Consider the following 26,280-nt stretch of genomic DNA (forward strand, 5'->3'; position numbering starts at 1 on the left):
TCATGTGTTAAACAAAAATGAGTAATAAATTCTTTGAGACTTGAGACTGGCCCATTCAAATAAGTATGGCTCAGTTTATAATAAAAGATATATATTAACAAGCCCTTTCAAATAGCAGTCTTTTTCATTTTCATTACATATTGAAACACTAAGCTAATCATTTTCATAACCACATCTTATTCAAGCTTCTTTTTCCCTTCTTCCAGGAATGGCAACTCCTTCTCTGTCACTTGGGAGGATGTTTTATCCCAACAGGAGCATTTTTCACCCAGATACATTCTTCCTCGTTGGAATCCCAGGGCTGGAAGGGGCCCATGCCTGGATCTCCCTGCCTTTCTGCTCTGTTTACCTTATGGCTTTGCTGGGCAATGCCACCATTTTGCTAGTCATCAAGATGGAACAGACCCTGCGGAGAGAGCCCATGTTCTACTTTCTGGCCCTCCTTTCAACTATCGATTTGGCCCTTTCCACAACCTCTATGCCCCGCATGCTGGGTATCTTCTGGTTTGATGCTCATGAGATTAACTTTGGGGCTTGTGTGGCCCAGATGTTTTTGATCCATGCCTTCACTGGCATGGAGGCCGAGGTCCTGGTAGCCATGGCCTTTGACCGTTATGTGGCGATCTGTGCTCCACTCCACTATAAGACCATCTTGACATCCCGGGTGCTGGTGGGCATCAGCATGTGCATTGTGATTCGTCCTGTTCTGTTTACACTTCCCATGATCTATCTCATCTACCGCCTACCCTTTTGTCAGGCTCGTGTAATAGCTCATTCCTACTGTGAACACATGGGCATTGCAAAACTGTCCTGTGGAAACATCCGTATCAATGCCATCTATGGGCTCTTTGTGGTGTCTCTCTTTCTTCTGAACCTGTTCCTTATTGGCATCTCCTACATTTACATAATCCGAGCTGTCTTCCGCCTCCCATCACACGATGCTCGGTTAAAAGCCCTAAGCACGTGTGGCTCTCACACTGGGGTCATCTGCGTTTTCTATATCCCCTCAGTGTTCTCCTTCCTCACTCACCGATTTGGACACAACATACCACGCTACATTCACATTCTTGTTGCCAACCTCTATTTGGTTATCCCACCTTCGCTCAACCCCATCATTTATGGTGTAAGGACCAAACAGATACGAGCGCGAGTGCTCCGTGTCTTTGCTAAAAAGTAGATACTCTTGCCTTTGTTTACCAAACATTTTGATCTAGCAAGGAAAATGTGTGTTCTTTCCAGAGATTTTTCTCTGTGTACATTTAGTGCCACAAGATGATATTCCAGGGGTTTTGATCGGGCCTGTTATTGATTTTATGATTTGAATAATCTTCAAAATGTTTCAGGTTCAAGGACTAATTCCTATTGTGGAAGCAAGAACTGTTTTCATTATTTCACTTTGTGTGAGAATGAACAGTCCAAGCAATGACACTTCCCATCATTACATTTGCTAACAGTGCTCTTTTCTCCCCTGTTTTTAAGTTCTTTATTTTTCCCTCAGTTCAACAAAAGTAAGACAAGGAAACATAACTAATACCTTTGTTCCCACAACATGAAATTAAAAACTATTATTACTGAGACTTATTTATCTTTAATGTTATTCTTAATCAAACACATGAGACAGTTAAGTTGCAATGACCTATGACTCGTACCCCAAACCACTTCCCATTTTTTTCTTATCCTCAGAGACAGGAATGAACATCACATGACTTTCTTCTTTCTTGGAGTCTAAATGGATCATTTTAAGTTCAGTTTTCTCTGTGGGGGTTGGGATTATAATTTTTTACTTCATGTAAATGGTAATATACTGTATCATTTCATAGGCAATTTTTTCACTTAATATCAAACTTAGAGATCTGTTTGTGTTTATATATATGGGGTACAATATTCCTTTTTAAATATAGTCAAATCTGTAATTTGCATTTTATCTTTTCATAATATGAATGTATGTAATATTTTATTTTCAATTCCAAATCGATGTTGTGACATCTTTATGAATTGTTTTTGTGCATATTTGAAAATTTTCTAGTGGTTCTACACTTACAAGGATGACTGTCAGATAGTAGGTTACTGATGGAACAGGTCACATTCTTCTTTATTTTTATTGTGGTTATTTACTGTGATTTCTTTGTGCCCTCCCCAAGTTTTCTGCCCAGCTTCTTAAAAATCTCATAGCATGAGTTTTTGATTACACCTGACATATTAACACCTTTCTATAAACCCTTTATAATTAATACCTTATTTTCATATCGCAGATTAAATTTTTAAATGAAATCAGTTCTGATAATATTATCTATAACACAGCATTTTATCCCTTTGAAACTTAGGGCTTTTGGACAGCTTTATTATATATGGACATCCCAACATCTATATTGTTACTGGGGTGTGTGTGTTTATTAAGTGTTACTTTTAATTCTAATCTACTTGCAACTTATTTTCATGTAAGGTGTAAGAATATTAAACACCTTTCTGTTTCTATTTCTAATCTGTTTAATAACATAATTGACTTAAGAACTCATCACTTCAGAACTGATTTGCATTTTTTTCTTTCTTCATATTAAATTTCAATTTGTACAAGAGTTTGCTTTTCATTTATATAGTTGGTTTGCTGTTTGTTCTTGAATCAGTGTCAGTCATCACTAGAGAATTACATTTTAATGACTTTTAAAGCTGATTATCCTCCTGTACTTTTCTCACTCTTCATTTGTTCTTTAAGCTAATTTGTAGAACAATAAAATGAAATGCTGTCATTTTGCTATAGTTAAAAATATCCTGATGGAATTTTGAGTTCACTTATTCCTTGGTTCATTTACTATCCATCAATTAAACAATGTGTTATTAATTCCTTGAAATATTAACTGAGACTTAATTATGCTCCTCATTTGGATAAGCACAGATGATAAAATGTGTATCTGTGACTGTTCTGTGACTACCCTGTTAGCATTCTGTTTCCCAGAATTCTTTTCCCTGTAAGTTTCCAGTTGAGAGTTGGTCACATAAGAAATGCATAAGCCGTGGGGCGCCTGGGTGGCTCAGTCGGTTAAGCGGCCGACTTCAGCCAGGTCACGATCTCGCGGTCCGTGAGTTCGAGCCCCGCGTCGGGCTCTGGGCTGATGGCTCGGAGCCTGGAGCCTGTTTCCGATTCTGTGTCTCCCTCTCTCTCTGCCCCTCCCCCGTTCATGTCTGTCTCTCTCTGTCTCAAAAATAAATAAAAAACGTTAAAAAAAATTAAAAAAAAAAAAAAAAAAAAAAGAAATGCATAAGCCGTGGGAGCAAATGTGAAACAGCAGCCATTATTTTCTGTAGCTCAATATTGTTTTCAGGCAGTGATAGAAACACAGCAATACTAGAGGATTCTAATTTCTCCCCGTATCCCTCAGCTTCATGCACAGCTCTCCATGCCTACTGACCTGCTGACCAACAGCCATCACAAATCTACCACCAGGTATTTTACTTGTACACACAGAGGCAGTAGCTAGGAATAACAAACCATCTACCTTAAATTTCGACACTCACTCCTTTATGATTCCATTCCAGAAGCTGAAAGTACCTAGTCTTTTTTTTTTCATTTTTTTTAACGTTTATTCATTTTTTGATAGAGTGTGAGCAGGGGAGGGGCAGAGAGAGAGGGAGACGCAGAATCTGAAGCAGTCTCCAGCTCTGAGCTGTCAGCACAGAGCCGGACGTGGGGCTCAAACTCACAGACTGCAAGATCATGACCTGAGCCGAAGTCGGACGCTCAACCAACTGAGCCACCTAGGCGCCCATGAAAGTGCCTAGTCTTCTGCAAACATCACCTTATTCATGCAGGCCTAATCTGACTAGAAAATTTGTTTTGGGATCTATTTTTCCCCCTAGCTCCTCCCACAATTGCATCTAACTCCTATATTTATTTTTTTAATTTACATCCAAATTAGCATATAGTGAAACAATGATTTCAGGAGTAGATTCCTTAATGCCCCTTACCCACTTAGCCCATCCCCACCCCACAACCCCTCCAGCAACCCTCAGTTTGTTCTCCATATTTATGAGTCTCTTCTGTTTTGTCCCCCTCCCTGTTTTTATGTTATTTTTGTTTCCCTTCCCTTATGTTCATCTGTTTTGTCTCTTAAAGTCCTCATATGGGTGAAGTCATATGATTTTTGTCTTTCTCTGACTGACTAATTTCACTTAGCATAATACCCTCCAGTTCCATCCACGTAGTTGCAAATGGCAAGATTTCATACGTTTGATAGCCGAGAAATACTCCATTGTGTATACACATACACACACACATATATATGTATATATATACAACATTTTCTTTATCCATTCATCCATTGATGGACATTGGGCTCTTTCCATACTTGGCTATTGTTGATAGTGCTGCTATAAACATGGGGGTGCATGTGTCCCTTCGAAACAGCACACCTGTATCCCTTGGATAAATGCCTAGTAGTGCAATTGCTGGGTTGTAGGTTAGTTCTATTTTTAGTTTTTTGAGGAACCTCCATACTGTTTTCCAGAGTGGCTGCACCAGCTTGCATTGCCACCAACAGTGCAAAAGAGATCCTCTTTCTCCGCATCCTCGCCAACATCTGTTGTTGCCTGACTTGTTAATGTTAGCCATTCTGAAAGGTGTAAGGTGGTATCTCATTGTGGTTTTGATTTGTATTTCCTTGATGATGAGTGATGTTGAGCATTTTTTCCTGTGTCGGTTGGCCATCTGGATGTCTTCCTTGGAGAAGTGTCTATTCATGTCTTTTGCCCATTTCTTCACTGGATTCTTTGTTTTTTGGGTGTTGAGTTTGATAAGTTCTTTACAGATTTTGGATACTAACATTTATCTGATATGTCATTTGCAAATATCTTCTCCCATTCTGTTGGTTGCCTTTTAGTTTTGCTGATTTTTTCCTTCGCTGTGCAGAAGCTTTTTATTTTAATGAGGTCCCACTAGTTGATCTTTGCTTTTGTTTCCCTTGCCTCCAGAGATGTGTTGAGTAAGAAGTTGCTGTGGCGAAGATCAAAGAGGTTTTGCCTGCTTTCTCCTCGAGGATTTTGATGGATTCCTGTCTTACATTTAGGTCTTTCATCCATTTTGAGTTTATTTTTGTGTATGGTGTAAGAAATTGGTCCAGGTTCATTTTTCTGCATGTTTCTGTCCAGTTTTCCTAGCACCACTTGCTGAAGACACTGTCTTTATTCCATTGGATATTCTTTCCTGATTTATCAAAGATTAGTTGGCCATATGTTTGTGGGTCCATTTCTAGGTTCTCTATTCCATTCCACTGATCTGAGTGTCTGTTCTTGTGCCAATACCGTACTCTCTGGATGATTACAGCTTTGTAGTATAGCTTGTAGTCTGGGATTGTGATGCCTCCTGCTTTGGTTTTCTTTTTCAAGATTGTTTTGGCTATTCAGGGTCTTTTCTGTTTCCATACAATTTTAGGATTATTTGTTCTAGCTCTGTGAAGAATGCTCATGTTACTTTGATAGGGATTGTATTGAATATGTAGATTGCTTTGGGTAGTATCGACATTTTAACAATATTTGTTCTTAGTTTCCAGGAGCATGGTATCTTTTTCCATTTCTTTGTGTCTTCTTCAATTTCTTTCATAAGCTTTCTATAGTTTTCAGTGTATAGATTTTTCACCTCTTTGGTTAGATTTATTCCTAGGTATTTTATGTTTTTTTTGTGCAACTCTAAATGGGATCGATTCCTTGATTTCTCTTTCTGTTGCTTTATTGTTGGTGTATAGGAATGCAACCGATTTCTGTGGATTGATTTTATATCCTGAAACTGTGCTGAATTCATGAATCAGTTCTAGCAGTTTTTTGGTGGAAGCTTTTGGGTTTTCCATATAGAGTGTCATGTCATCTGTGAAGAGTGAAAGTTTGACCTCCTCCTGGCCAATTTGGATGCCTTTTATTTCTTTGTGTTGTCTGATTGCAGACGCTAAGACTTCCAATACAATGTTGAATAACAGTGGTGAGAGTGGACATCCCTATCTTGTTCCTGACCTTAGGGGGGAAAGCTCTCAGTTTTTCCCTCTTGAGGATGATATTAGCATTGGGTCGTTCATATATGGCTTTTATGATCTCGAAGTATGCTCCTTCTCTCCCTACTTTCTTGAGTGTTTTTATGAAGAAAGGATGCTGTATTTTGTCAAATGTTTTCTCTGCATCTATTGAGAGGATCATATGGTTCTTGTCCTTTTATTGATGTGATGAAATCACATTAATTATTTTGTGGATATTGAACCAGCCCTGCATCCCAGGTATAAATCCCGCTTGGTTGTGGTGAATAATTTTTTTAATGTATTGTTGGATCTGGTTGGCTAATATCTTGCTGAAGGTTTTTGCATCCATGTTCATCAGGAAAATTGGTCTATAGTTCTCCTTTTTAGTGGGGTCTCTCTCTGGGTTTGGAATCAAGGTAATGCTGGCTTCATAGAAAGAGTTTGAAAGTTTTCCTTCCATTTCTATTTTTGGAACATTTTCAAGAGAATAGGTGTTAACTTTTCCTTAAATGTTTGGTAGAATTCCCCTGAAAGCCATCTGGCCCTGGACTCTTGTCTTCTGGCAGATTTTTGATTACTAATTTGATTTCCTTACTGGTTATAGGTCTGTTCAAATTTTCTATTTCTTCCTGATTCGGTTTTGGTAGTGTGTATGTTTGTCCCAGTATAGGGTCTATTCTGGAGAACATTCCATGTGCACTGGAGAAAAATGGATATTCTGCTGCTTTAGGATGAAATGTTCTGAATATACCTGTTAAGTCCATCTGGTCCAGTGTGTCATTCAAAGCCATTGTTTCCTTGTTGATTTTTTGATTAGATGATCTGTCCATTGCTGTGAGTGGGGTGTTGAAGTCTCCTACTATTATGGTATTATTATCAATGAGTTTCTTTATGTTTGTGATTAATTGATTTATATATTTGCGTGCTCTCACATTTGGCACATAAATGTTTACAATTGTTAGGTGGATAGACCCCTTGATTATGATATAATGCCCTTTTTCATCTCTTGATACAGTATTTATTTTAAAGTCTAGATTGTCTGATATAAGTATGGCTACTCCAGCTTTCTTTTGTTGACCATTAGCATGATAGATGGTTCTCCATCCCCTTATTTTCAATCTGAAGGTCTCTTTAGGTCTAAAGTGGGTCTCTTGTAAACAGCATATAGATGGACCTTGTTTTCTTATCCATTCTGTTACCCTTTATCTTTTTATTGGAGCATGGAGTCCATTGACGTTTAGAGTGAGTACTGAAAGATATGGATTTATTGCCATTATGATGCTTGTAGAGTTGGAGTTTCTGGTGGTGTTCTCTGGTCCTTTCTAATCTTTTGTTGCTTTTGGTATTTATTTATTTTTATATATTTTTTTCATCTTTTCTCCCCTCAGAAAGTCCCCCTTAAAATTTCTTGCAGGGCTAGTATAGTGGTCAGAAACTCCTTTAATTTTTGTTTGTCTGTGAAATTTTTATCTCTCCTTCTATTTTGAATGACAGTCTTGCTGGATAAAGAATTCTTGGCTGCATATTTTTCTGATTCAGCACACTGAATATATCCTGCCACTCCCTTCTGGCCTGCCAAGTTTCTGTGGATAGGTCTGCTGCAAACATGATCTTTCTTCCCTTGTAGGTTAGGGACTTTTTTTTCCCTTGCTGCTTTCAGGATTCTCTCCTTGCCTGAGTATTTTGTGAATTTGACTATGATATGCCTTGTTGATGGTCCGTTTTGTTGAATTTAATGGGAGTCCTCTATGCTTCCTGGATTTTGATGTCTGTGTCTTTCCCCAGGTTAGGAAAGTTTTCCATTATGATTTGCTCACATAACCCTTCTACCCCTATTTCTCTCTCTTCCTCTTCTGGGACCCCTATGATTCTATGTTGTTCCATTTGAATGAGTCACTGATTTCTCTAATTCTTAAATTGTGCTCTTTTGCCTTCATCTCCCTTTTTTTTTCTGCTTCGTCATTCTCTATAAGTTTGTCCTCTATATCGCTAATTCTCTGTTCTGCCTCATCCATCCTTGCTGCCGCTGCATCCATCTGTGATTGCAGCTCAGTTATAGCATTTTTAATTTTATGCTGGCTATTTTTTACATCTTTTATCTCTGCAGAAAGGGATTCTAATCTGTTTTCGACTCCAGCTAGTATTCTTATTATCGTGATTCTAAATTCTGGTTCAGACATCTTGCTTGTATCTGTGTTGGTTAAATCCCTGGCTGTCGTTTCTTTACGCTCTTTCTTTTGGGGTGAATTCCTTCATTTTAACATTTTGAAGGGAGAAAAGGAATTAATGAGGTAGAAAAATTGAAATTAAAAAATAAAATTAAAAAAATATTAAAATTAAAAATTAAAGACACACACACACACACACACACACACACACAAATCAAATGGATGCTGCTAGATCCTAGATGTGTTTTGGTCTGGGTGTTGAAAGTGTTTTGACACATTAGAGAAAAAAAGGGGGGGAGGAAATCGTTTGAGAATTTGAAAAAATGAATACACTGAAGTAGACTAAAATGAGATGGGGTAAAATAGAATTTGAAAAAATATACACAAAAGTAAAGAATATAGTATAAAAATTAAAGAAACATATTTTTAATAAAAATTAAAAATAAATGTGATTTTAAAAATTTTCTGTATTTAAGAAAAAAGAAAAGAAACAAAAAAGAAGAAAGAAAAAAGAAATCGTTTGAAAATTTGAAAAAGTGAATACATTGTAGTAGACTAAAATAAAATGATGGAGGTAAAATAGAATTTGAACAAATTTGCATAAAAGCAAAAAATATAGTAATAAAAATTAAATAAAAATATTTTTAATAGAAATTGAAAGTAAAAATGAACTTTTCTCTTTCTGCATTCAAGAAAAAGGAAAGAAACGAAAAAGAGAAAAAAAGGAAAAAGAAAGAAAAAAGGAAAGTGTTTGAAAATTTGAAAGGTGATTATACTGAAGTAGGCTAAAATAAAATGATGGAAGTAAAGTATAATTTGAAAAAAATTTACTCAAAAGTAAAAAATATAGTAATTAAAATTAAAGAAAGATATTTTTAATAAAAATTGAAAATAAAAATGAATTTTTTCTCTCTGTATTCAAGAAAAAGAAAAGAATTGTAAAAGAGAAAAAGAAAAAAGAAAAAAGAAAATTGAATAAATGAACCTGCTAACAGATTGAAGTAGGACTGAAGTTGCTTCGTTTTCCCCTAGAAGTCAGTCTATATAGCTCTTTATAGTCCATAAATTAAGCCGGCGGTGAGTCTTGTGTACTTGAAGAGCAAAGATGGCCTAGTTGGGTGTAGCTCAGTGTAACAGCTCCACTCTCCACTAGATGGTGCTGCTAGCCTACTGGGGTGGATTGTTGGCGCTCATTGGGGTGGGGTGGCGCTCATTGGTGCCTATGCACATGCACAAGAATGGTGAAAATGGCGCCTCCCAGGTACCCGGTCTGTTCTCCCGGATCAGCAATCACGCACCTGTCCTCTGTCTTCAACTCTTGTCCACTCCCTGCTTTTTCACTCTCTGTGACCAGGCCCAAGGCAATACCTCTCTCCCAAGTTTTGTCTCAGACGCGGCTGTTTTCCCCGGCCCCTTACTTCTGAAGGACTGCAGCTTTGACCCGTTCTGACCTCTGCGGGAGGGTCTCACCGAGCAATGGCCAAATGAGCAATGGCTGAATATTGAGTGCACCCAGGAATGCCCGCTGGACCCTGTTGTTGCCGGTGCCCTGAGACTGTGGCCAGGTGCCAGCCCACCCCAGAAAAAGTTCACAAGACAGAGTAGCTGCAGCGTTTCAGGGATTATGGAAAATCACAACACACATCTGTCACTAGGCTTCACCCTTAACAACTTGCCCCAGCACCAGCGAATGCGGCTGCCTTCCAGGGTCTGCTGGCACCAGGTGGCTTCAACAGTCTCAAATGTCCTTCCAGCAGTGGAACTGCTTTTCTTCATGTGGCCCAAGAACCTCCCAGACCCCACTCTGTTCCTGGGGATTCGTCTTTCCCACCAGAGCACCACCAGGTATCGAGCTGCGGAGTTGCAGCCTTTGCATTCCTCTTGTTTACAGTCTTAATGGAATTTAAACCCTCTCCTTTCTCCCTTTTTAGTTTAGTCCCTGCAGCTTTCTCTCCACCTGCTTTTGGGGAGGGGTGCTTTTCCCATAGTCTCCCTTCCTCCCCAGTCTCTGTCCTCTCTCTGCAGGCAAAAGCAGTTCCCTACCTTTCACAGCTTCTCGCTCCCCAAGTTCAGCTCTCTGCGCCATGTACCTGCTGAATTTTGTGGTTCAGGTTGTGCATATAGTTGTATTAATCCTCCAATCAGTTTTCTAGGTGTGTCGGATGGTTTAGTGTTGGTCTGGTTGTATTTCATGGACGTGAGACACACAAAAAGCTTCCATGCTGTTCTGTCATTTTGGCTCTTCCCCTCCGCAGCTAACTCCTATAATAAATTCTTTATTCTTCATACTCTTAGTAGTTCTGAACCTTAGTTGACATAAATATAGATACCAAAAGTGGTTCCTGGATAACAAATTCTTAAGGATGGAATTTGGAATTAGTTCCTTATCTAATGAGCCTTAGGGATAGCAAGGCCCCTGCTGCTATTGGCAAAAGAGACATTGGTCATTTGTAGAATGCAGTGACAAAACTGTTATGTATATTATTATTCTCTGTAACCAAGGGCTTAAAGGAGGCAAACCTTTTTGAGTGTCCAAGTATTTCTGCCAAAGATTTTAATAAGAATGAGGACATTAGAGACTTGAATTTTTTGTATGATAAATAAGCCAGAGAAGCTGGATAAAGACAACAATGAACTCAGGGCTTTAATACCCAGCTGAGAGTCCAGGTAAGGAAATAAAGCATTTTTGACTATGCTAAAAAAAAAATCATCTTCTACGAGGTCGTTTATTGGAAAGAAATAGAACTCCAAAAATTGGAATGATGTTATGTGGGTAGACTCCAATGAAGCAAATCCTGAATCCTGCCAACCCCCCTTTTACCGTTAGAAGCAGCTCTTATTCTCTTGTCTCAGTTAGATAGTCTCCCTCTGTCCAAAATAAATGTAATATCCTCCCCTGAGGTAGCTGACTTGAAATGGATTCCTAATCTCAGCCATGAAAGGTTCTCACCGCTTCTTACAGTTTCTGAGAATAATGGTGTTTAATAAGAATAAAATGTGGGTCACCTATGTAATTTTTCTATTAACTATATTATGAAAGCTAAAAAAAGTAAAATTAATTCAATAGAATATGTAATCTAACCTAATATTATTCAAAAATTATTTAAACATAAAATCAATATACCTATCAATTAAATATTTGATATCATTGAAATTATCAAAGTAAGTCTTCTTTATCCAGTATTTAACACTTAAAGCACATCTTTTTTTGTACTAATCTTTTTGTACTATTTTTTGTACTAAATAATCAATGTCTAAAATAATATGCAACATAAGAAATTATGTTGAATTGAAAAATATTTTATATTTATATTAAAGTAAATATTAAAATTCATCCCATCAGTTGAATTTGCCACATGTCCGATGTGCAATAATCATATATGGCTAGTGTCTACTGTGTGGGAAAGTACAATTCTAGGTCTATAACTGGACTCAAATGCCAGCAGGCTCCAGGGGATAAAATATACTAACCAAAAGAATTGCAAGATTTTGCCACTTTATACAGATAGAAGCCTGGGGATCATGTGTGGTACTGAACTCTGAGTACTAGATCTGAGTAGAAGAAATGTGACACAGTATGAGGCTGAATTGTAATATGAGAATATTAAATAGAGATTCTGGATTCAATGTATTTGGGAGTGGTTCCAACAGTTAGATGATTGACTAAAACCTGTTCTCAAAGATGGTCCTCAGTAAAATGAATGGAAATGCCAGACTTTCTCTGAAAAATACCATAAAAAAAAGTTCCCAAAGACTTCAGGGAACACAGAATGTTAGAGTTTATTTATCATGCATACCTGCTCAGTCAGCCCCTAAGTCTATCCTGGAGGGCCTAGAAAACACTCTCCTCATCATGGCTGTGAGAAATGTATTCCTGAGGAGAACCTAGGAAACCAGGAAAAGTTCTGCAAGTAGGAATGATGTCAGGAATTTTTTCTGTCAAACTGTTCTTCCTGATTTCAATCTTGAGACAGCTCTGAAGCCTGGAGCCCACTGAAGGGGGCTATCTCCCCTTGAAGAAGGATCCTGATGAGCAGCTGACTATACACTAGTCTTCCTGAAAGGGACGTGTGATCATTTATTATCAAGACTATGCACTGGGAAGAGAAATAGTGAGAATCTTGGGTGATTATAAGACATGGGTCCTGAACCAACATTAATATCTGGAGAAGCAAAATGTCACTACTCAGTGTAGGGGTGTATGAAGGCCACTACAAGATCAGTTGCACTGAACAACCACACACTAGAGAACAAACCCTCAAAGTGACTTTCTTCCTTCCCTTCATCTTTCCCTTGTCTTCCACTCCTCCTTCCTCAGATTTTACTCCATGGAATTTTACTGACTCAAGCTTTGTTCTCTAAAGAACTACCAAGACCATTGGAATCATAGTGACCGTAGTAAGTAAGCACTCAGAACGAGGTTTCACAGCAAAGATCCTATTGCTAATAGTATAGTGATACCATTAGTATACTGCAATATATAGTCTTGTCTGCAGACCGTATGTGATGCTATCATTTTTGCTCAGGATTTCACTCTGGCTAATTAAGAGGAGGCACAGGTTAAAAATGAGACTTGATAGTTCTAGGGCTATTTAAATGATCTATTTCATATTAATAAGATGTGGCAATTTGTAGAGTTTGAGGAATCGGTCCATTTGATCTACATGGTCATTTTCGTTTTTATGGAACTGTCAATGTCTGCAGTATCTAGAGTGATACACCCTGCTTCATTCCTGACATTGAGAAACCATCTTCTGTCTTTCTCCCTTTCCCTTTCCTTTTTTTTCCTTCTTCTTAATCAGTCCTGACAGAAGCTTGTTAATTTTTGCTTTAAAAAATATCAGCCCTTGGCTTCATTTATTCTCTGCTTTCTATTCATCTCCATGTTCCCATGTCCTTAGTCTGTTTTTTTTCCTCACTCTCCAGGTTTCTTGTCTTTTCTCACTATGTCTGATTTTCTGTGTTAAAAAACTTTCCTTATCAGAAAATAAGGACAAGGTCTTATGGATAGTGCTTGGGGTAAAGACAAAGAATGTATGACCTCACCCTGACCTGAGAGAGCTATATCCATGATCAGTACCTCCCTCAAATCTTTCTTTCACCTCCTCTGAGCACTGTCTTTCTTACATATTCTCCTTAGATATAGGAAACATGGAAGAACCTGAAGTCCTCCTTGTTTCCTTATGCTCTTTCATCGCCCCAGGAACAAAGGGATGTACATTGCTGTCATAAGAAATATTTTGGCTCTGAGACTGGTTTTTACTAGTTAAACCTTCCTGTATCTATTTCAGTTTAAGATTTGTTTGATGGTGTTTATCTATGAATGTTTGTTGGATAATTTCATGAGGATACCTGTTGATTTTTGAGGTGATTTTTGAATTGGAATTCACATGAACATTAGTATCAAATGCAACATACTTAAGTTACTTGGCATATGATGTTTCTTTATGTTAGTGTGGCTATGCTTGGGGACCCATATAGGTCTTTTTCTGCCTTAATGATTTGTTGGCTTTGTCCTTAACATGCTCATTTGGGGAAGTCCTTACATTTTATATGAATCCAGATACCAATCTTTGCTCAACAGAAAGTACCAGAATACAGATTATTTTAGTTCAGAACTTCAGAGGATATTTTATAATTTCTTGGCATTGGCTATGCTATTAGTTGTCATAAAACTTTGGTTTCTTAGATTCAAACTGTGTTCAGTGTCAGGAATTTTCCTTTCTTTAATAGACAAAAAAACAATATCACTGCCTTCTCTTGCACTCTACTAAAATATGAACTAAGCATTTGAAAACATTATGCTTTTTTAAATTATTTCTAGGAATGAATCATATCTCCTCCTATTTCAGCCACTTCCAGAATGCCCCATAAAAATATAACCATGCTCCATCATCTGCACTTTGTTCTTTTAGGCATCCCAGGGCTTGAGACTGTCCATGCCTAGATTTCCTTTCCCTTCTGTTGCATTTATATTTTGGCTCTTATTTTCAATGTAACATCTCAGATAATGATATGGATGACAGAATCTTCTTGAATCTTATATTTTTTCTGGCCATGTATCTGGCCCTCTCTACATTCCTGGCTGGGTACATTCTGGTTTAATGTTCATGAGATTGGCTTTGGAGCCTGTGTGGGCCAGATGTTTCTCATACACAGGAATGTGTCTGCAGTACTGCTGGCAATGGCCTTTGACCACCATGTGGCCATCTGTGCATCACTGCACTGTACCACCATCCTGACAGTCTGGATGTCAGGAATTAGAATGGGTATTTCACTGAGTGCAGTCATATGCACACTGTCTACCTAATTCACTGTCTGTCTTTTTGTGATGCCCACGTTATTGCTCATAAAACTGTGAGCACATGGGCATGGCCAAGTTAGCTTGTGCCAACACTCATATCAATGCCATCTGTGGTCTTTTAGCTGCTTTCTTCCTCGTCTTCATCCTGGTATGGGTTGGGATCTCTTATGGCTATATCCTCTGCCCTGTATACGTCTCAAGTTACAAAATACCCATCACAAGACACTGAGCACTTGTGACTCCCATGCTGTAGTCGTGTTTGTTTTCTATACACCTATCACTTCACTTTTAAAAACTGCACTGTACTAATGTACATTGTTAATAACAGGGAAAACAGTGAAGGCTGCTTTCCATTTTTCTGTAGATCTAAAATTTCAAAAAAAAGGTTTATTTAAAAAATAAAAATAAGGGGCACTCAGTGGCTCAGTTGGTTATGCCTCCGACTCTTGGTTTGGCTCAGGTTATGATCTCATTATTCATGAGATCAAGCCCCACATTAGGCTCTGTGCTGACAGCGTGGAGCCTGCTTGGGATTCTCTGTCTCCCTCTCTCTCTGCCCCTCCCCAACTTGTGATCTCTCTCTCAAAATAAAAAAATAAATGTTTTATTTTTTTAAGTCTATTTATTTATTTTGAGGGGGGAGGAGCAGAGGGAGGAAGAGAAATTCCAGAGCAGGCTCCACACTGCCAATGCAGAGCCTGATGAAGGGCTTGAACTCGTAAACCATGAGATCATAACTTGAGCCAAAACCAAGAGTCAAATGCTTAACCAACTCAGCCACCCAGGTGCTCCAATAAATACACATTTAGAAAAACATAAAAATATAAAGAAAAACATCACAAGATTTGAAAATTAGTGGTTCTTCTGATGACAAACACATAATTTGGTTAATTAACACTGTTTTGGAATAACTGAAACAACTCTATAACATATTAAATGTTAAAGTTGCATTTGAAAGGATCAGAGAGCTCTCATGGCTGTTAAGAAGCCGCAGGAGCAAATAAAAGAAAAAAAAAGAATCTAAAAAGTTTGGCATTAGTGGTCACTTTTTCTTTAAAAATTATGTCTGTCAACCCTCACATAAGATAGTTAAAGAGATAAGTCAGATTTTCTTTAGATTGTTTTGCCAGTTGAACAATATTTTAACAGAATTTGCCATTTAGGGAACATAAACAAGGACTTGGTCAATTCCAACCAGTGGTTCCCACTTGTTTATGAACTTTTTCATGTGTAAGAAAGTGGGGAAAAAAAAAGTTAAATGACAGTAAACACTAAAGTTGGGACAGTAATAGTTACATCTGATGAGGAAATGAGAGAGAGGAGTACATAACATGCCTCCATTCTAATCCATGTCTTATTATTTGCGCTGACTACCGAATGCACAGCGTACTTATATGTCTTCCTGTGTTCAAATATTGTATAATGGGGTGCCTAGGTGGCTCAGTCAGTTAAGCATCCAACTTCGGCTCAGGTCATGATCCCATCTGTGTGCTGACGGCTCAGAGCCTGGAGCCTGTTTCGGATTCTGTGTCTCCCTCTCTCTCTGCCCCACCCCCTCAAAAAAATTAAAAAAATATCGTATACCAAGAATTGTTAAAAGCAGCTTACAGAAGTCTGAAATTATGATACATTTGGGAGATACTGGAGATCAGGAAGACCCTCGTGAGAAGTATAGGAAAGCTGTATACTACATGGAGAAGAGCAGCAGAGAACTACATGCTGGGATCTTAAACTGCATTTGGGAGCTCGAGTTTATTTTGACTTTGTGAAGAATCATGAAGGAATTTGTTTGAAATAAAATGAATAGGCAGCATTCACAAAGTTAGTAGAATTTTCTAGTTGTTATTACATTTATTAAATGCTTATTGTGTAAAAGATATACTATCAGGGACACTGCCTGTTACTTTACATGAAACATATGAAGTAGATACCATTTTATTTCCCCTTCTCCATATAAAAAGAGTATTAGGTCTTAATGAGAATAAGTAGCTTGCTCAAATCACACAGTCTGTAAGTGGATGACCTTGCAACTAGAATCCACTCTGCTTGGGCTTGATCAGATTCGAATGCTGGCTTTTAGGGTGCTAAATGTTCTCCTGATGTGTTATGACTTATCTTTCAGGCAAGGAATATAGTTGGTTCACATAGGCTCAGGTGCACATCATTGCACTGATTCTGGGTAGTTGGAATCTTTGTCCCTAGAGAAGAGCAGAAGTTCGTGGTGGATGTTTCTACCCAGTGTAGGACCTGGCTCAAAATAGGGAACTTGGGGCCCTCTTGTCCTTCAGAGATGAGGCCCTGGAGAGTTTCATTTGGAGGCTCTCCTTTGGGGAGCATCACATGAAGGATAAAAACTCCATTCCCTATTTCAGTACGTATGAAAATAGAAAGATCACGACAGGCTCAGAATCGCTTATGGTGCACACTTTGGTGAGTCTGCTACATACTTCCCCAGCCGATGGGTAAGATGACAGACAGAGGGGAAGAAAGGAGAAAAGATAATGGAATATATATGGAATATACTGCTTAATGAAATAAGTCAGAGAAAGACAAATACCATATGATATCACCCATATGTGGAATTTAAGAGACAAAACAAAGGAACAAACAAAGAAAAGGAGGATAAAACCAAAAGCCTCTTAAATACAGAGAACAGAGTGGTGGCTGCAAATGGGAGGTGGAGGGGTGAAGGAGATTAAGAGTACACTTAACCGTGATGAGCAATGAGTAATGTATAGAATTTTTGAATCATTATATTGTACATCTTAAACGAATATAACATTGTATGTTTAATTATACTTCAGTTTAACAAAATCCCTTAATGAGATGCCTGGGTGGCTCAGTTGGTTAAGTGTCCGACTTTTGGTTTTGGCTCATGTCATGATCTTGTGGTCTGTGCTGATGGTGCACAGCCTGCTTGGGAGTCTCTCTATTCTCCCTCTCTCTCTGCTCCTCCCCTGCTCATGCTGTCTCTGCATCTTTCTAAATTAAAAAAACAAAACACCAAAAGCCAAACAAATAATAAAATCTCTTAAAATATGTGTTAAAAATTCTCTTACCCAATATACTCAGCTCCGTACTACATTTTGAGTATACAGATATAAGTAAGTGAAAGTTTCTTTAACATTAAAGGGCTGTCTATAAATTGGACGAAAACAACAGGTAAATACAATTTCATATAATTTTTTTAAATGATCACTCCAAATAAAACTGGTATATAAAGGAGAGTATCCTGTCACGATTTCCTCCTCTCTCTCTGAATCTTCAAGAAATTTTACTTTCTTTCTTTTTTTACCTACTTAAATCTACATCTGAGTCTCTTTGTATTCCTTTTCTCCTAGTTTTTTTTTTTTAATATTGTCTGCTACTCTAGAATATATCTGTGAGAAATGGAAGATCCATTTTAACAAAGATATTTATTATTCCCCAGGTCTTGGAATAACTTAGGTTCTCCTTAACAGCCAAGGAGGAAAAATCCCTTAACAGTCATTTGTGTAACTACTACTTGTATTGACTTTATCATTTGCAGAAGGTAAACAGATTATGACCACAACGTTTATGTATGTATAGAGAAACATAGAAATCGCTCAATTTTCACAACATCTTATAACTTTGTATAAACATTTTTTAAGTTAAATAAAGAAGATTTTTTAGATTAAACCAAAGACTTATTTGATGAAAACCTTTCGTTGCCATGTCTGTAACTTTTTGTTGCCCAACAGTGATTAACTCCTAGTTTTTTAGCCTCCTATCTTTTTTTTATGGAATACATTTGATATATAGCATTGTGTAAATTTAAGGTGTACAACTTGTTACTTTGAAGCATTTATCTATTGTAACATGATTGCTATTGTAATGAAGCTTATCTATCCCAGCCTCCTGTCTTAACACTCCATGTTCTTGACAGGAAGCACATTTTGAACCATGGGACATACTAAAAAATGTCTTAAAATGAAGACAGGCTCAACTGAAATCAGTGCTATCATTATATAATATACTAATTTCTAGTATATCCCTCCCTTCCCCCCATATCATTGTATTTCTGGATTAAAACATTTTCCAGAACACCCAAAGCTTTTGCACTTAAGCATTTAAACAACAGGTTCTAGGTGGCTCAGTCAGTTGAGTGTCTGACTCTGGATTTTGGCTTATGATCTCATGGTTGTGGCTTTGAGCCCTGTGCCAGGCTTGGGCTGACAGTATGTAGCCTGCTTGGGCTTCTCTCTCTCCCTCTATCTCTGCCCTCACCTTTTCTCTTTCAGAATAAACCTTTAAAATAAAATAAATAATGCCAACATTACCTTGAATCCAAAACCAAAGACCCCACTAAAAAGGAGAACTAAGACCCAATTTCCCTGATGAACATGGATGCAAAAATTCTCAAGATACTAGCAAACAAGATCCAATAATACATTAAAGAATTATTCGCCATGATCAATGGGATTTATTCCTGGGATGCAGGGCTGGTTCAATATCTGCCAATCAGTGTGATACATCACATTAATAAAAGAAAGGATAAGAACCACATGATCCTCTCAATAGATGAACAAGCATTTGACAAAATACAGCATCCTTTCGTCATAAAAACCCTCAAGAAAGTAGGGATAGAAGGATTATACCTCAAGATCATAAAAGCCATATATGAAAAAGACCCACCAGTAATATCATTTTCAATGGTAAGAAACCGAAAACTTTCCGCCTAGGGTTGGGAAAATGGCAGGGATGTCCACTCTCACCATTGTTATTCAACATAGTGTTGGGAATCCTTGCCTCAGCAATCAGACAACAAAAATAAATAGAAGGCATCCAAATTGGCAAGGAGGAAGTCAAACTTTAACTCTTTGCAGATGACATGATACTAGATGTGGAAAACCCAAAAAACTCCACTAAAAAACTGCTAGAACTGATCCATGAATTCAGCAAAGTCACAGATATAAAATCAATGTAGATAAATCAGTTGCATTTCTATACACCAATTATGAAGCAACAGAAAGAGAAATCAAGGAATCAATCCCATTTACAATGGCACCAAAACTCATAAAATACGTAGGAATAAACCTAACCAAAGAGGTGAAGAATCTATACACTGAAAACTATAGAAATTTTAGGAAAGAAATTTAGGAAAGAAAGACACATACAAAAAAAGGAAAAACATTCCATGCTCATGCATTGGAAGAAAAAATGTTGTTAAAATGTCAATACTACCTAAAGCGATCTACATATTCAATCCAATCCCTATGAAAGTAACACCAGCATTTTTCACAGAGCTAGAAAAAACAATCCTAAAATTTGTATGGAACCAGGAAAGACTCTGAATAGCCAATCCTTAAAAAGAAAACCAAAGCTGGAGGCATCACAGTTTTGGACTTCAAACTGTATTACAAAGCTGTAATCATCAAGACAGTATGGTACTGGCACAAGAACAGACACATAGATCAATGGAACAGAATAGAGAACCCAGAAATGGACCCATAAATGTATTGCTAACTAATCTTTGACAAAGCAGGAAAGAATATCCAGTGGAAAAAAGACAGTCTCTTCAGCAAATGGTGTTGAGAAAACAGGACAGCGACATGCAGAATGAACCTGGACCACATTCTTATACCATACACAAAAATAAACTCAAAATGATTGAAAGACCTAAATGTAAGGCAGGAAGCCATCAAAATCCTAAAGGAGAAAACAGGCAACAACCTCTTTGACCTGACCTGCAGCAACTTTTTTTTTTTTTACATTTGAAATATACTTTATTGTGCTAGCTAATTAAAAACATCTCTTTCCTATTCTTTTTTTTAACATGAAATTTATTGTCAAATTGGTTTCCATACAACACCCAATGCTCATCCCAACAGGTGCCCTCCTCAATGCCCATCACCCACTTTCCCCTCCCTCCCCCCATCAACTCTCAGTTTATTCTGTTTTTAAGAGTCTCTTATGGTTTGCCTCCCTCCCTCTCTAACTTTTTTTTTTCCCTTTCCCCTCCCCATGGTCTTCTGTTAAGTTTCTCAGGATCTACATGAGTGAAAACATATGGTATCTTTCTTTCTCTGTATGACTTACTTCATTTAGCATTACACTCTCCAGTTCCATCCACGTTGCTACAAAAGGCCAAATTTCATTCTTTCTTATTGCCATTGTGTATATAAACCACAATTTCTTTATCCATTCATCAGTTGATGGACATTTAGGCTCTTTCCATAATTTGGCTATTGTTGAAAGTGCTGCTATAAACATTGAGGTACAAGTGCCCCTATGCCTCAGCACTCCTGTATCCCTTGGGTAAATTCCTAGCAGTGCTATTGCTGGGTCATAGGGTAGATCTATTTTTGATTTTTTGAGGAACCTCCACACTGTTTTCCAGAGTGGCTACACCAGTTTGCATTCCCACCAACAGTGCAAGAGGGTTCCCATTTCTCCACATCCTCTCCCGCATCTGTAGTCTCCTGATTTGTTCATTGTAGCCACTCTGAGTGGCATGAGGTGATATCTCAGTGTGGTTTTGATTTGCATTTCCCTGATGAGGAGTGACGTTGAGCATCTTTTTGTGTGCCTGTTGGCCATCTGGATGTCTTCTTTAGAGAAGTGTCTATTCATGTCTTCTGCCCATTTCTTCACTGGATTATTTGTTTTTCAGGTGTGGAGTTTGGTGAGTTCTTTATAGATTTTGGATACTAGCCCTTTGTCCGATATGTCATTTGCAAGTATCTTTTCCCATTCTGTCGGTTGCCTTTTAGTTTTGTTGATTGTTTCCTTTGCAGTGCAGAAGCTTTTTATCTTGATGAGGTCCCAATAGTTCATTTTTGCTTTTAATTCCCTTGCCTTTGGAGAAGTGTAAGTAAAGGCAGAAGGCTAGGGAACTAAGCAGAAGTAAAATGCATTCTTACACATACTACAAATTCATTATGTTTAAAAATAAATACATAGCCACCTCACTAACAGTATTCCTTAGATCATTTGTAGAAACACTATTCATTCAGAAGCCAATGACGAACACACTTTGGCTCTATCAAATGTCTCTCCTCCCTTTAAGAACAATGTCCTGTTTCCTGATACCACTTGTATACTTTGGCTGTAAAGTAATTTGCCTTACAAAAATTGGTTGTGTGTTTGCTAAGAAAACACAGAATCTCTGCAATGAAATATGTTGGAAGTGAAACATATAGAGCTACAAAATGATACTAAGTCTCCATGGTTTGCAAACATAATTCATTCCAGAAACATGCTTGTAATCCAAAGCACTTGTATATCAAAGAGAATTTCAAGAATCATTGGCTCAGTTGTGATCATGTGACATTTAGCATCATGTACTACTACTTGTATTGCAAGACATTGCTCGTTTATCAAGTTAAAAATTTTTTTAGAAATATTTGCTCATTTAGTGGAACACTTGCAGAACAAGTTACTTGGAATGCAAGATTTTACTGTATGTCTAATCAGGAAGCAAATACATGCTCAGATACAAGCTAATGATTGGTATTTGCTCCCAAGGACTACTTTCTTAGTAGGTATATGAAAGTATTTCAAGAAGAGAACACATGAGGAGGATCATAGAGATTTGCTAAATCTCTGATTTAGGTTTACAGATTCATATGTAAGGTAGAACAGTGTGGTCAATACAGAGATTGAAGTGGGGGCCAAAGCTGGTTTACATCAGATCATGCACTATTTATTTTCTATGTTAAATAATTTGATATTTAATTATAATAACTAGTTCTGCAACACTAGAACTCTGCTTTCTCATGTGTAAGATGGAGGTAGATTATATTTATTAGGAAGAAAAGAGATAATATGAACAAAAGTTTAATACTACACCTGATACATAGCATGGACTTAAAATATTGTAAGATATTATTATTATTTTCATTGTCTGGAAGCTTTGATTTTTTTGCACCTGACAGAACATTATTGCTTTCACATTATCCCCAAATTTAATTGGAAAAATTTTCCTGCTGTATTTTTTAATAGATACTCTAATATCCTTAACGTATAATGATGCATTTTGAAGTCAAGAGTAAGAGAGAGGTGCCCACAAACTTAGGAATGGGTATCAAAATTGTATTTGAAATCAATATGATCTTAAGTGTTGAATTAATAATAAAGAAATACATTATTCAAAACTGTATAATAGCTAGTGCTTCTGAAGCTCTCACTGTGTATCAGACACAGTTCAAATACTTACATATATTATTTGATTTCATTATTATAGCAATCCTATGGTTCAGGTGCTATTTTTATCTTCTAAGAGTTAAGGAAAATGAGACATGCAGACATGACGCACTTTGCCCAAGGTCACACAGTTAGTAAGACATAGAGCCTGTATCCCAAGCCAGCCAATGTGATTCCATAGTTTAATTTTTACAGCTATGCTAAAATGGAATAAGATGTATAACATTTAAAGATTTACTTTAATATATCTTACTTGCATTGGACTCTCTTCATGATTCAGTGTTAAGTGGAAAAAAATGAAAATTATAAAATTATGTGCAACATGCAAAACATCAAGAAACTATAATTTTCACAAATATACCAGATTTTAAATTATTTATCTCTAGACAGTGAGTTTATTTTTCTGGAAATTTTCTTAATTTTATAAAATGTTTAATGTTGAACATATATAATTTTTGTTTTCATAAAATATCATTTAGCCATAAAAATTAAAAAGATTAAAACAAAGTAAAATTGAATATGTACTGTTTAATCATTTCTTATACTTGACATTTTTCTGGTCACTTTTTAACTTAATTCATAAATAAAAGCTAAGGGACGCCTGGGTGGCTCAGTGGGTTAAGCATCTGACTTTGGCCCAGGTCACGATCTTACAGTTCTGAATCCCGCATTGGGTGGTCTCAAGCCCCGCTTTGGGTGAGCCCTGCTTTTCTCTTTCTTTGTCTCTGGGGATAATTTTTTCTGCCCCTGATGGACTCTGTCTCTCTTTCCTTCCCTCCCTCTCTGTCTCTGCCTCTCACTCACTAGCACTCTCTCTCTCTCTCTCTCTCAAATATAAATGAATGAATGACAAGGTTCCTAATTGTACATAACACTCCTGTACACATACACATAACACATCTTCATTATTGATCATTACTATCCTATTTCTAATATCCTAAGAAAAATAAAACATGAATTCATCCTTGATCCCTCTCTTTCTCTTACCATCTACATCAAACATATCAGGCTACTGTATGTACTGTGCCTTCAAATTAAATGCAGAATCTGAGCATTTCTTGAGATAAATCCAAGCTCTTAATCCAATTGAAATTCAAATTATAAGGTCCCTAGAAGACAGAATAAGATAATGTATTTGAGACTTTGAGGAAGGAAAAGATTTCTTATTTTATTCTGTAAAAGAAAACTATCCAAAAATTAACAGGCAAATCACAGACAGAAAAAACATATTAACAATAAATAGTTCTGACAAAGGTAATGTAACTTCACTATATAAAGATCTTCTATGATTTACTTATTAAGAAATGAAAAAAGCAATATAAAAGGTAAGGAAAAATTTGCATATGTACTCATAAAGATATGTAAGATTCAACAAATATAATAAAACCTGCCTAGAAACTTTAATTGTAAGGCAAATACATATTAACTCCTTAATGAAATGCCTGTTCATGCCATACAAGATTGGTACAATTAAAAAAAATAAAATATTGACAATATGAAGTGGTGACAATATAAATAGGGAGCAACTGAAAACCTCTTAAGCTGATGGTGGGGGTGAAAAGTATTCTAATGTTAAGTATACATTTGGTTACACCTATCCTGTACCCAAAAATTCCACTGTTGGTCATTTCACCAAGAGAAATGGAAACGTTTACCCACAAAAAAGCCAATATTTAAATGTTCATGGCAACTTTATTCACAATACTACTGCCAAAGGGGAAACAATTCAAATAAACTTTCACTGAACAACAGATAAACACATCAGGCTATATTCATCCAATGAAATATTACTCAGCAATAAAAAAGAGAAGAATTACTGTACATACCACAACATAATAAATATTAAAAATGAACACTTTTATGAGTGAAATAAGCTAAAAGGAAAAATCTATATACAGTTTGCTTCGGTATATTTAAAGTTCAGAAACAGGTGACACAACCCTACTGTGATAGAAATCAGAATCATGTTTGTCTATCTTGGGAGACAAGACAAGAGAACTTCCTGGAGAAATAAAGACATGCATAATTAGATTTACATTTGCTACATAAGTACCTTCACTTGCCAAAATCCATGGAACTGTACACGAAAGATCTATACATGTTACTATATGTAAGTTACTCCTCAAAAAGTAAAAACAAAACAAAACAAAAAACAACGAAAAAAAACCCAAAATACAAAATACTTCAGAAAAAAAAAGGTACTGAATAAGATGAAATATCTACTCCTTTGAGCTCATAAAGGCAAAAACATTCCACCAGAGTTAGAACAAACCCTGCTATTGGAAGTCAAGTCTGGGATGTGATTTACTACATCAGGATGAAAACTGAAAAAAACTATTAGGGATAATTTTTGGGGGCTCATACTTCCATGAAGGTGTATGGACATAGTTTGCAAATCACACTGTCAACCTCTGAACTCAAATGATCCAAGCACCTTTTGGTCACTGCCTCTCAGATATCCTGAAGCTCCAATGAGAAGACAAATTTTTGCCTTGAAGCTCTCTTGGTAGAGACCATCACAAAATTTCTGGACAGGAGTTGATTTGTAGGTACAATGATGGTAAAATTTATAGGAGAGAGGATAAAGTGAGCAAGTGAGACAGGAAGTAGGAAAACAAGAGATTTTAGAAAGAGAGTAAAAGGAAATAGGGAAATATCCCACTTAAGAGGGATCTTCAAACCTATAAAATGCAACACATAAAGTCAACTAAAACATTCACAGTAAGAAAAAAAATCAGTCCAGAAAAAATAGAAATAACCAAACAAAATGAGAAACAATTCAAATATTTATATCTCTCAACTTCAAAAACAAAAGATTAAAATTTTTAAATATATATTATAATAACTGAGTAAAAGGAAACAACCAACTAAAAAATGGAGAATCATGTAAATTATTATAGTCATGTGATTATTATAGTCGAACTTTATAATTGCTGAATACAAATCAAATAAAAAAGTGAGAATCCTAAGAAATAACTACAGAAAATTTCCAAACAATACTGAATAATTCACTAAAGATATAGTATAAAAGAGCAAAACAATGAGAGGTTGTTGAATAATATTTACATAATTGGAGCATAAATTAAGAATAAATAGTATTTATAGAATTTTTTAAAAAAGAAACTGGAAAATAGGATGAAGGAGCTATATTAAAAATATTATGGATGAGAACTTTCTAATTACAAAAATAATTATAAGTATTTACATCAATAGTTTATTTGATGTATAGTAATAGTATAATAGTATAATAGTAATAGTATGTAATAGTTACCAGCCTATTATATATAATATAATATGTAGTTACAACCTATAATATAAAATTATATCACACAAATAAATTAAATTTTCAATTGATCAAAGATAAAGAGAAAATAAAAGGACATATAAACAAGAAAATTCAGACACCAAAAAAGGAAAGACAACCTGACTGGATATAAAGTTCTTAAAGACAACAAAAATAGCAGTTAGGAATTAAATACTGTTTTTACTATTCTGGAGAAAAATAATTGCCAATTTCAAAACTGATTCTCGGCTAAATTATCACTTATGAAAGAGAAGAGAATACATAGTCAGAAATAAAAATAAGAAGAAAAATTTTACCTCCCACATATTGAGACTGAAGGGATTCACTTAATTTTAACCATTT

At 36.5% G+C, this 26,280-nt stretch overlaps 1 protein-coding gene and 1 pseudogene across 1 annotated transcript; both read left to right on the plus strand.

Moving 5' to 3' along the window:
* The first annotated feature begins 208 nt into the window (after nucleotides 1-208).
* On the plus strand, nucleotides 209-1,177 carry LOC131488605 (olfactory receptor 52J3-like). The gene has a single exon (XM_058690466.1). It carries the CDS (start codon nucleotides 209-211, stop codon nucleotides 1,175-1,177), a length of 969 nt encoding a protein of 322 aa, XP_058546449.1.
* Nucleotides 1,178-14,255: 13,078 nt separating this feature from the next.
* On the plus strand, nucleotides 14,256-14,777 carry LOC131486580 (olfactory receptor 52J3-like; annotated as a pseudogene).
* Nucleotides 14,778-26,280: the final 11,503 nt, after the last annotated feature.

The sequence above is a fragment of the Neofelis nebulosa genome, chromosome 10, assembly GCF_028018385.1.
Source record: "Neofelis nebulosa isolate mNeoNeb1 chromosome 10, mNeoNeb1.pri, whole genome shotgun sequence".
Lineage (NCBI taxonomy): Eukaryota > Metazoa > Chordata > Mammalia > Carnivora > Felidae > Neofelis > Neofelis nebulosa.